Source organism: Hevea brasiliensis, chromosome 7, assembly GCF_030052815.1.
Source record: "Hevea brasiliensis isolate MT/VB/25A 57/8 chromosome 7, ASM3005281v1, whole genome shotgun sequence".
NCBI classification, from domain to species: domain Eukaryota; kingdom Viridiplantae; phylum Streptophyta; class Magnoliopsida; order Malpighiales; family Euphorbiaceae; genus Hevea; species Hevea brasiliensis.
In genome coordinates this window covers 6,721,020-6,733,026 of record NC_079499.1, presented here as the reverse complement: position 1 = coordinate 6,733,026, position 12,007 = coordinate 6,721,020, and the positions used below count along the sequence as shown (strand labels likewise).

Sequence of the window (12,007 nt, the reverse complement as noted above, 5' to 3'; positions counted from 1 at the left end):
AAAAGTCCATTTAATCTTCAACAACATTTTCCTAATTCATTTTCTATTTTTTAGCATAAATTATTATTTTTTATATAAAAATTAAAACATTAATAAAATATCATATACTAATAACATATTATTTTAATATTTAAAATTTGTTATTATTAAATTTTAATAGTTTTATTAATAAATTTAGTTAAAATAAATAATTTTATTAATAATTATTATTAACTAATTTAATGAGGAAGAAGAAAAAAAAAGTGAAAATGTAATCTTATTTATTTGAAGAACAGGTTGGGATGAATTTTTTTTAAATATAATTAAAGTTAATAGATTTATTTTAATATTATAAAATTAAGGAACTAAAATAAATAATTATACAAATTAAGAGACGAGTCGTGCAACGAATAACTTATGTAGACATCGGCTCTTTGTTGACCAGTTAAGAAATATTTATTTCTCCATCTACTGCTAGCGTAGCCTATAGCTTCTACTTATACCACTGTACCACTCTTCACAGACAATACTGGCAGCCTTTCCAGCTAATTAGACCACTGCCATCAAACCACTAAATTGCAAATTTTGACAACGACCTTTTTCTCAGTCACCCATGTCTGATTTCTCTCGCTTTTCACTCCCCCTCTACCTTCCCAGAAACCAAGCAAAGTTGATCTCCCCAAGAAGGCCCCACCCTTCTTTATCTCTGTCTCTTCTCTCCTTCTTATCTGATCCATCGTCTCTGCGTATCACTCTATCTTTTCTTCTTTCTTCCTTCCTTTAGCTTGTCACAGAGCTAAAGAAGCTGACATTAAAGAAGTGATATATTCTTATTCCCATTTTCCTGTATTACAGCAACGAGTAAAATACTCAGCCTTTGATACATTAGAATTGGTCACCGCACTACCTCAACTGCCCCCTCCATTCTTTAATCAAGAAAATCAAAATCCTTCCTTTCTGCATTACAAATCACACCCACTAGATTAACCTCAAGAGAGGAACAATGGAGAAGGGTTTTCTTCCTCTCTTCATTTTTGCTTTCTTTGTTTCCACTTGCAGTGAGTATTCTCTCAAAAATATATGATACGGGTTTTTTGCGTTGTCTTCTTTTTCTCTAATACATGTTTCGTTCCTTGCAGGAGCAGAGATCTCGAACAAGGTGGGAATCAACTGGGGCGGGTTGGGAAACAAGCTCCCATCACCTCCGCAGTCAGTGGGGCTCGTCAAATCTCTCGGAGCCAAACGCGTCAAAATCTACAATGCCGACCCAGATATCCTTAATGCCCTCAAGAACACCGACATCGTAGTCTCCATCATGGTGCCAAACGAAATCATTGCCAACATCTCCAAAAGCCAATATCTCTCCGATCAATGGGTCCAAACCAATGTTGTGCCTTTCTACCCCGAGGTAAAAATCCGATATCTACTTATCGGGAACGAAATCCTCACGAACCCTGATATTGGGACATGGTACAATCTTGTGCCGGCCATGCGTCGAATCAAGAGTTCCTTGAAAACCCACAAAATCCACAAGGTCAAAGTTGGGACCCCATCGGCAATGAATGTCCTGGAATCGTCATTCCCACCTTCAAATGGAACTTTCCGGTCTGATATTTCGGATCCGATTATCAAACCAATGTTGCAGTTTTTAAACCGGACCAAATCTTTTTTCTTCGTTGACATCTACCCTTATTTCGCTTGGGCCGAAAACCCGAAAGACATCAATCTCGATTATGCTCTTTTCCAGTCCAAGAATATAACGTACGCCGACCCGGTCACCAACCTAACCTACACCAACCTCTTTGACCAAATGATGGATGCTCTTGTCTTCGCCATGAAACGGCTCGGATACCCGGATATCCGGATTTTCATTGCGGAAACGGGTTGGCCCAATAACGGAGATCTCGACCAAATCGGTGCCAATATTTACAACGCCGCCACTTACACCCGCAACGTGGTAAAAAAGCTCACCATCAAACCCGCCATTGGCACCCCTGCCCGACCCGGATCTGTAGTGCCTTCTTTCATTTTTGCATTGTATAATGAAAATCAGAAACCAGGTCCTGGCACCGAGCGGCACTTTGGGTTGCTATACCCTAACGGTTCAAAAGTGTTCGAGATCGATCTCAGTGGAGAAACACCTGAATCGGAATATACAAAGCCGTTACCTGCACCGACAAATAATGAACCCTATAAAGGAAAGGCATGGTGCGTGGTGGCTGAAGGAGCGAATAAGACTGCGCTGTTGGATGCGATATCGTACGCATGCTCGCAGGGGAACAAAACTTGCGAGCAGATCCAGCCCGGAAACAGGTGTTATAAACAGGATTCTTTGATTTGGCAGGCGAGCTACGCGTTTAGTTCGTATTGGGCCCAATTCATGAAGGCGGGCGGGTCCTGTTATTTCAACGGGTTAGCAACTCAGACCGCTAAAGATCCGAGTAAGTCTTTTTATTTTTGGCCAGTTGATTTTTAAATTTATTTATTTAAATTATTTATGTGTGATTTAATTTAATGTAGGTTTCGGGCACTGCAAATTTCCAAGTGTGACTCTTCAAGGCTGAATTCAGCAAGTGATTTGGGTGCCCATTTTGCTATATTGTTGAGAGCTAATAAAGTATATAATTACTAAAATGGGTGCCCAAATCACTTAGCCTTTTTAGCATATGCTATTTTATGGCTTATTCTGGAAGAGGCTAGAGAGAGGATTTGCAACGGCTACATGTATTCACTATTCAGCTTACTTAGTATTTTTGAACACAACGGCTAATTTATTTTTTATTTTATATTTTATTATCATGTGTAATGGTTCTCCATTGGATCTGACAGTAGCCTTTTAGCTATTTGGACCAGTCGTGGGTATTTATTCTATGTTCTTAGATTTTGCCCAAAAGTCGGCATTGTGGGCTTGAGAAAGATAGATTAATCACCAGTGCTAGTATAAATGAATGATAATTCCCATCAATTAATGAAGATTGTCCAAGTTACGATATTATTTTCATGGCAAAAATTTTGACAATCATTCCACTTCTCATGCAAAATGATGATTTAGTTGCTTTCTTCTTGGCTTAATTTGTTTATTTTTGTTTTGTATGGGTTAAAGGGTCTGATATTTGAAAATTTACCTTAAAAGGTTCTGCAAAAGGGGGATGTTAGGCTCCCCTTCATCCCTGATCTTTATTGTAATCAGGAATAAGCATGGCAACCGCGTAGCTCTTTCTACTTTTCAGGGATCACTGTATCTATGTGGATTGACGTTTAACAACTTTCACATGCCATTTTTGTACTTTTAAGAGTTGAGGAATGTTAACGAGGCAGATTGGAGGTGGTTTCGTTTTTGTCCATAAGAGATCAAGATTAAGGTAGAGGATTTCTCTCCATGAAGTAGGGCAGGGCGGTTTCTCTGCAGGAATTTTTCTTTTATTTTTAAATTTTTTATCATTGTATAATATGATGTTATTTATTTAAAATAAATTATAAGTAAAAATATACGTTTTAAATATAATTTTAATATAAATATATGTTAAAATTATAATATTTAAATATATAAATATATAAAAACAAAATTTTTTAATAAACAATAATTATTGGAATGAGTTACTGAGATTGGCATTTAGAGATCCCTCATTTTCGCCTCGCACAATAATCAGGAGGCAATCGAGCTCAACAAAAATAATAAATATGCAATTGAAGCTTAACTTCTCCTATGTCCTGGAAAGTAAGGCAGGTAAAATTAGAGAATTAAAATTGGTCTGTAGGTTCCTTAGTTTTAATTACAATATGATTTGTCTAATTTAAATTTTGAGTCAATTTGATTTTAATCAAATTTAAATATTAATTTTTATTTTTTAAAAAGAATATATTTAATTTTTTAAAAAGCAAATCAATTAATTTTAATTTTAAATTCAATCGATTTAATTTTAATTTAAAATCACGCTATGACTGAATCTACCTCGTGACTAAAACATTTCATAGCGAATTTGGATTGGGGTTTCACGAGTTCAAGAAACTTTGACTGTATAAGATAGTTAATGGCGGCGATGGAGACAACAAATAACTTCAATCATTTCTCATAGGAAAAGTTCCCGCAATCATGATTATTCTTATCTTCCACCGTACAATTGAATATATATATATATATATATATATATTATTTTTTCATTATTTATAAATATATTAAATTATTTTATTATCATTAATTATATGATTATATTATTTTTTAATTATATAATATATTTTTTAATTTAAAAATATATATTTAAAAATATGTATAAAATCGTAAAATATTAAGCCTTTAAATCTAATTAAAAGTTAATTTATGAGTTAAAAGTATTAGATTAATATATAAATCATATTGATATCAGATATTCAAGTGACGTAAGATCTTTGTTCTACGTGTCTTTCACTCTCTTCCCACTTAGGCTCTGATAACACTTAAGTTATTGACCCTAATTCAAAAGTTGACTTGTGAGCTAGAAGCACTCAATTAGTATATAAGTTAAATTAGTGTCAGGTATTCAAGTGATATAGGATCTTTACTCTATGTGCTTTTTTAATTAAAATTTCAACGGTATAACCTGAATAAAATATTTTGTAAAATCTATAGCGATTATTTTTAATTTAAAAAATTGAATTATAATATATTTTTTAATACTTATAATTGGTAATCAAAATTTAAATTAGTAAAAATTATATATTAACTAACAAAGTTTTAACCTTAAGAGTTAAATAAAACTGTCATAAATAATTTATTTAAAATCTAAAATTACATAATTTTGTGCCTTTGACTTAAGTTATTATATTAATCATAATATATATTATGCTCGTTAATTTGTTATTATTTTATAATTTTAATGAAAATATTATATAACTTATTATGAATATTTGATATTATATGGTATATGTGAAAATTGTTAATTTGATTTCAGTATTTTTCTTAATTAAGTCGTTATATTTATGCTATTTTATTGATATTTATTTTTATATTGGCATTGTTATTTTAATTAAGTACAATTTTTTTATTGATATTTTAATATTAGAAATATATAATTATTTTTATTCTTTTAAAAAGAATACTATAATACTACAATTTTGAGTTTAAAATTAGAGAATCCAACCGAATTGGAAACAAAATCAAAGCCGAAACTAGATCCGAATAGAAATCACAAGTATTTAGAACTAAATCAAAACCAAAACCAAAATTTAATTCTCCTTTTGATATTAAAAAATAAAAGAAACTTAAAGTTTATTTTTTATTCTAATTCTTATAAATAATCGAACCAAAATCAAAATCACACACGCCGATTATATGGAGCGCTGAATTGATTTTAATTTTTTTTTTACGACAGTTGCTTTATTAATATTATAACAATAATTTACATTCGTTGCTAAAAATTATTGTCTAAACTTTTAAAATTATAGAAGTGTTTACATATTAAAATTTAATTAAATTTATTTTAGTTATTACTTTTAAAATATATTAAGCTATTAATAATAATAACATATTATTAATTTATAATATATTTAATATTATATAAATTAAAAATTCTAATTTAATTATAATTAAACTTTCCACTCTTAACCCTTTATTTTTAAATAAGTTTAAAAAAATCGATGAACCTACTTTGGCTGGGTTATAATTTTGCAACTGAATTATAAATAGATCACTTCTGTAAAAATTTACTCTTTTAACCATTAACAATTAACAAAAAAAATTTAAAAATATAACTAATATTATTATCAAAAAAGAAAATTAACACAATTTATTTATATAAATATAATTTCGACAGACCTATTATTATCATTAGATTTATTGATATTAAAGTACGTAAAAGTATTTTACAAATAAAAATCAAATTGAAATGATGGATTATCTTTTATTGAATTAAAAAAAAAAAATAGATAGAATAGATGGCACTTGCCCAATTTCTATTTGCCTACTCATGTCATGACGTCAAGTCCAAACTGCGTCCTTATCCTTCCCACTTAGCAACCGTTCCACATCACGCCACACTCAATATATTCCCTTTGATATTTCTCAATATAATATCTAATCCTTCTCTTCTTCTATCCCTTGAATTTAAAAATATCTTTTTTTAAAGATAATTTTAATATTATTAAATTAAAATTTAATAATAATAATAATAATTATTATTATTATAATTATAATAATTCTGTTTGTCTCCCTCCATTTGTCTCTCTCTCTCTCTTGCTTTTTTGTAAACCCTTATCAACATCCAATTTCTTGTACATCGGAGCGCGTCCATTGGGAAACCTCTATTAGCAGTTATCTGTCTTTTGATGGACTATTGCCTATCCTCTACCCTAACAAATCTATCTCCCCATTTTTTACCGTCGACGGTAAAATTCGGTTATTTGCGCTTAGTTTACCCTCCCTCTTTTATCCACAAGTTCGCCGATCGGAGCCTAACTTGTACGAGTACTTTCCTTCGACGGGAAGTACGATCGCCCCTGGTCTTTGTTGCCAGAGCAGGCTTTAGCCACTGCGAGCCCAGCAGCAGTAGCTTGAACACGCCTCTTGAGCCGTGCTCGGCCGCTGGGAAGTTTTTGTCCAGTGTGTTTCAGAATCAGAGACAGTTGTTTCATGTTGCGGTCGCTGATGAGTTGAAGCTTTTGGCTGAAGATAGAGATGGTGCTGTTTCTCGCATGTTTCTTAGCTCTGGCTCCGATGAAGCCTTCCTTCATAGGTTTGTCCTATCTGATAATGTTTTGTTTTTCTATATCTGTCTATATAGTTCCAGTCCTTGTAGTTAACTTGATTTTGAAGACGATAGCGTCAGCTTTTTGTGTGTTAAAGAAATGGGCTACATTACGAAGTGTTGGAGGATAAGCCTTACTTTTGATAGCAGAATATGCAGCAACTACTGGGTTCTCTAGCAATTGTATAGGATGCCATGCGATGGTATTTTTTTGAAGGGGGGGAGGTGATACATGCTTTTGAATTGGAACTCATCTCACTTTTTTACCAGAGAAAGAAACAGATTTATTCATATAAAAGTATCCAGATTACATAACATCTTCAGCTAACAGAGAGGATAATTGGGACAGTAAGAAAGTAGACCATCCTGGCTGAAGAAGACTCATTCTAGCAATGTTAGCAACCCAGTTAGCACTTCGGTTAGCTGATCTAGGAATGAAACTAAGAACATAATTAGAATGATCAGACAAAAGAGCTAATGTCCTCTATAAGGGCCTCTATTTCTCATGGAATCTGATCGGAAACTGGGAGTCTGTTTCAAAAACACAAGACTCCAGACGACTCCTTGCTGCAAACATAGCCTTAGCTTATAATCAATCAAGTAGGGTTGGACCATGTTGCTCTTCTTTTGGGAGGGGGAAAAATGAAGGAAAGGGGGTTTCTATTCATCGCCTTTCTTGATTGATTTTATGGTAATGTTTGGGAATTTATGCACCAGAAAGTGCACGCATTCTTGAGGGGTTAAAGGGGGGGAAAAAAGTTTAAACCCTCTTTATGAAAAATTAAACTACCTTCAACTCTAACATTGTGGTTTATTACTATGATAGAGAATCATTGGAGATACTCGTAAGTCGTAAGTACTTAATTCACTTGTAAGTACTTAATTCTAACTTCCTTACAAATAACAAAAGTCTCATGTTTGGGAAAGGACTTGACTTAGATTGAGTTCCCCTAGTTATTCTCTTTCCCAAATGATATTTATGTTATTTAATAGATCATGATTGTCATTTACAGGAGCATGTGAATGATAAATTTGTTCTGACTTTTGACAATGGAGCTACTTAATTTCAATAAAATCCCATGGATGGAATTTGAATTGAAATAGATATAGATGGCTAAAATTATTAAATCAAGTATGTTATTGGTAGACGTGGTCTACTAAATGGGACGTGTGGGATGGTGAGTCCCATCTCATTTTTAGGTCACAACAAAACATTTTAATTAATTTCATGTGCAATCTAGCTTGAGAATGTCCTGTTTTCTGGAAATAGGTTCAAGTACTGGTACAGGTACTGGAGATGCAGATGAGCGCAGCCATAACATTGTATAACATTGTTTCTTAAAGGGCATTCTAGTGTTCTTTGAATAAGAAATTCTTTAGTTTGTTACTCATGCCTTTTATGGTTCATATTTGTAAGTAAACAATCGAAGTAGCATACAGAATATTGTGTTGCGTAATGGTATATCTGTGTTTCCGATCTATTGTTTTTGGTGCAAATGCATACTCTAATGATCATTATTCAATTTCTTATGTGAACTTAGTTTTCATTATAGGTGATCTACAGTTTTAGCCAACGAATATTTGGACTCTCAAATTGTCATTTGGCCTCTGCACATTCTTATCTCGTATCAATGTCCCAATCTCCTGCTATTGTGGATGCGAGCAAGCCTTTATTAATACCAGATAAGAACATGCAGAGCACATAATCCTTTATCACCTTGGGCTGTTGCACCTTGCACTACTGTTAACAATGCCTCGCTGAACCAACCTTGACCTGTTGGACTTGGTTCATTTGTACTGCTACATATTAGATATGTATTAATCCATTTTATGCTTTATATTCTTTTATCATCTTCCCTCTATCTTTTCATGTGGTGTGGTTATTCCTTACTTTAACATGTAGCAATTGCTGGCAATCATTGGATTTATCTCTTAATTCATAACATAGAAACTAGGATGCAATTTTAGAGTCTGCCATATGTGGGAGAACTGATTATTTAAGAGAAACTATGCTTATTAGGTGCAGAGGAAGGCTGCCTATATGTTGAGTTAAATAATTGAAAAGGAAGTCACATTTCATGTTATAACTGCAGAGAATGAGGTTCAGTTCAGGAATGCCTTTTTCGTGAATGTTCATGAAAAAAAAAAAATTACTCCTTTTGTGCAAACATCTTCAAAACTAGTTAGTCCTCTTTATTTATGTATTGTCAAACAATGGTCAGGCCACATGTTGAAGCACATCGATTAGGGACTTTGTTGAGAAACCTTAGCTTCATTGATAATTTTTACTTTTCATTTAGCTTATCCTTCTGAGGCCCTGAAAAGCCTTGAAAAATTTATGGGCCAAGAGAGGGAGAATTAGGAAATGATGCAGGTAGTGATACCTTAATGCACTGGATTTAGATGTGTTTAGTCCATCAATAACCACAAGTTTACATTGCAATAATATTCTATGTATCAGTAGAGTTCTCCTATATTGAAATATAGATTGGTGTTTCTCAAAGCAGGTTTACTTCTGCTTTTCCTTTCATGTTGAGTGGGTGGCCAAGGCTGATTTGATATGACATTTCTAAGTTGATCTAATACTTTGATGACCGAACTGTGAATTTCACCCTTTTTTGGTAGATATTTTACTTCATGGACACTTTTTAATAAGAATTATGCAGAACATTTGTAAAATTTTAAAAATAAAAAATAAAAAAACTATATTTGTGTCTGCTTAATGAGCAGCAGCTGAATACAAAGGTAATGCTAATATGGACAGCAAGGCAACATGGCTATCATAGCTATAGTTTTAGTGGGTGCTGCTTGTGCTTTTGCTACCTTGAACATAGGATGAATTAGAGTTATTTGGTAACTTCTGTATGTGGATGGATTTGTTGTTACGAATCCTTTGTAACTAATTAATGATGTTTCTGAATGTCAGGAGAATTGCACAACTGAAAGAACACGAGTGCCAAATTGCTGTTGAAGATGTCATATACATGTTAATATTTTTCAAATTCTCTGAGATCAGAGTCCCTTTGGTTCCAAAACTCTCTAGGTGCATTTATAATGGCAGACTAGAGATATGGCCTCCAAAGGACTGGGAACTAGAATCTATTCATGGCTTTGAGGTTTTAGAGATGATAAGGGAACATGTCTGCACAGTAATTGGCTTGAGGGCAAATTCTAGTGTCACAGACAGTTGGGCAACAACTGAGATCCAACTACTCCAGCTTGGTCGAGTGTATGCAGCCTCAATCTTATATGGTTACTTCTTGAAGTCTGCATCCTTGAGGCATTATCTGGAACGTTGTCTAGCTGTGCCCCATCATGATCCTTATCTTAGTTGTAGGACCATGTTTCAGTTTCCAGACTCATTACCTTATGATCATTTAAGCAACATGCAATCTGTTTTATCATGCCAAGAGTCAAGTGAGCAGGACTGGAAGCGTGAAAAATTGAAGTGCTATGTGTTGGGTTTTGATGCTGAGACATTGCAGAGATGTGCAAAACTGAAATCTAAAGAGGCTGTGAATTTGATTGAGAAGCATAGCTTTGCACTTTTTGGGGATGACAAGAATGGTTTGCTAGAGAATGATGAGGTTATTTTGACATCTTTTTCAAGCTTAAGGAGATTAGTTTTGGAGGCAGTTGCTTTTGGTTCTTTCCTCTGGGACACAGAAGAGTATGTCAACTCTTTATTCAAGCTAAATGAGAATTATTAGGAGAGAGAGAGAGAGAAGTTATCAAGTAAAGAAAGGATTGGCAATCGAGTTTCACTCTCTGTACATTTGAGTTTGATTTCTCCTTTTATTTCTGAGAACTCAACAGTTTGTTGTATAGTGTACATTTGTGCCGTAAATAACGTACAGTCTACAAACTGTTCTGCATATTTCTGTTTCTACCATGGAGATGGAGTTTTGATGTTAGTTTCAGGTGGTGAATTATTGAATCAAAGACCATGATTTGTAATCTGTAAATTACAAAATTGATGTTTTGTTTTGGCAGTGTTGTTTCTTGTATTCGTGCAAGTTCCTGATATATTTTACTGGGGATATGGACAACTTATGCCAGTAAAACTTTTCCTTCGAAGCAATTGCATGACGGCAGCTGATTTTACTTTTGAAGTAAAGCTTAACCTGAAGGTGTGGTGTAGAACATCTGTTTGCTTTGCGAAATTGAATTCCAAGCGTACAAGGGAATATAGCTTTTTAAGAAATTTATAATCCAAGACACCTTTGGAAGATGATCTTTCTAAGCAAATCAATCTCTTGTACTTTTAAGACACCTTTGGAATTTCGACTGCCTCGAAAAGTATCTGTATTTAACCCCTCTTGTATAGAGTTTTAGATAAGATTTTATGTAAGAAAAGCCAACACTATTATGTTATGACAATCTATTTTTAATTTGATCTTCAGAAATGAAATCCTTATATATATATATAAAGAAAATAATTTTCACTTCCTTCAAAATTTTCTCCCCATTTTCTTGCCTTTCATTGTCATTAATTCCTCTTCTTTATTTCCCATAGCGTAGGATTTAGTCTTTAATTCTTCCTCCCTATTCACCTATTTTCCTTTCAAATTAAAGTGTTGGTGGGCTCAAGGGAGAATTTTGTTTTTTTTTTTATTCCTCTCTTTTCTAACAAGTGAAAAATAAATTCTTTTCAAAATTTTCCTTCCATCATTTATTTTTCCTCCCATTTTACAGCCTCCCCAAACAGCCAAGGGCGAAAAAAATATGGTGGGAAGATTCTTTAGCTACCCATAGAGAAATAAAAGAAGCTTCTGGAATTAGACTCTTCATAATGAACAAATTATTTAATTAAATTCATTGATAGTATGTACTGTCAATAGAAACCAATTGTAAATTTTTCAACGCCTGATCCTTTTTTTTCTTGTTCTCGAAAGAGTAGACCATGTCTCCTTTCCTCGTGTTCAAAATAGAAAGTTCCTCTGATGACGCTGTGGCCCTGGAACCAGCTCCTGCAAGCAATTTCTTGTTGCTAGACAATTCGTTTCTCTAGAAGTTACTTGCAAATCTTTAAATTGGAAGTACATGTATCTAATTATAAACGATGAAGGACTCAAGTAGTCTTTTAAAATTTTAATTTTTAATTGAAAATAAATTAAATGCAAATATGTCTTATAGACTCATATTTATTTATTTTTAATTTATCAAAAATTTAAAATATTAATTTTTTATTGATATTGATCCAATTAAATAAAAAAATTTATTGAATATATATTCTAAATTTTATTAGTATTAAAATCAAACTCACACTTTACAACCTTAAAAGTCAATCCAGTAACATTGAGCTGAAA

The 12,007-nt window shown here is 33.0% G+C and overlaps 2 protein-coding genes across 2 annotated transcripts; both read left to right on the top strand.

Moving 5' to 3' along the window:
• The first annotated feature begins 331 nt into the window (after positions 1-331).
• LOC110665683 (probable glucan endo-1,3-beta-glucosidase A6) lies at positions 332-2,974 on the top strand. Its single transcript, XM_021825897.2, has 3 exons — positions 332-1,037; positions 1,119-2,420; positions 2,500-2,974. The coding sequence occupies exons 1-3, from the start codon at positions 983-985 to the stop codon at positions 2,541-2,543; spliced, it is 1,401 nt and encodes a 466-aa protein (XP_021681589.2). The 5' UTR covers positions 332-982; the 3' UTR covers positions 2,544-2,974.
• Positions 2,975-6,073: 3,099 nt separating this feature from the next.
• LOC110665682 (UV-B-induced protein At3g17800, chloroplastic) lies at positions 6,074-10,690 on the top strand. Its single transcript, XM_058149923.1, has 2 exons — positions 6,074-6,686; positions 9,625-10,690. The coding sequence occupies exons 1-2, from the start codon at positions 6,280-6,282 to the stop codon at positions 10,406-10,408; spliced, it is 1,191 nt and encodes a 396-aa protein (XP_058005906.1). The 5' UTR covers positions 6,074-6,279; the 3' UTR covers positions 10,409-10,690.
• Positions 10,691-12,007: the final 1,317 nt, after the last annotated feature.

What these genes read in the sequence shown, in the direction of transcription:
- LOC110665683 (XM_021825897.2), top strand. Translation starts at nt 983, where the DNA reads ATGGAGAAGGGTTTTCTTCCTCTCTTCATTTTTGCTTTCTTTGTTTCC. An exon ending in TTTCTTTGTTTCCACTTGCA is followed by an intron (nt 1,038 to 1,118) that starts GTGAGTATTCTC and finishes CGTTCCTTGCAG; the next exon opens with GAGCAGAGATCTCGAACAAG. An exon ending in TCAGACCGCTAAAGATCCGA is followed by an intron (nt 2,421 to 2,499) that starts GTAAGTCTTTTT and finishes AATTTAATGTAG; the next exon opens with GTTTCGGGCACTGCAAATTT.
- LOC110665682 (XM_058149923.1), top strand. Translation starts at nt 6,280, where the DNA reads ATGGACTATTGCCTATCCTCTACCCTAACAAATCTATCTCCCCATTTT. An exon ending in GATGAAGCCTTCCTTCATAG is followed by an intron (nt 6,687 to 9,624) that starts GTTTGTCCTATC and finishes TCTGAATGTCAG; the next exon opens with GAGAATTGCACAACTGAAAG.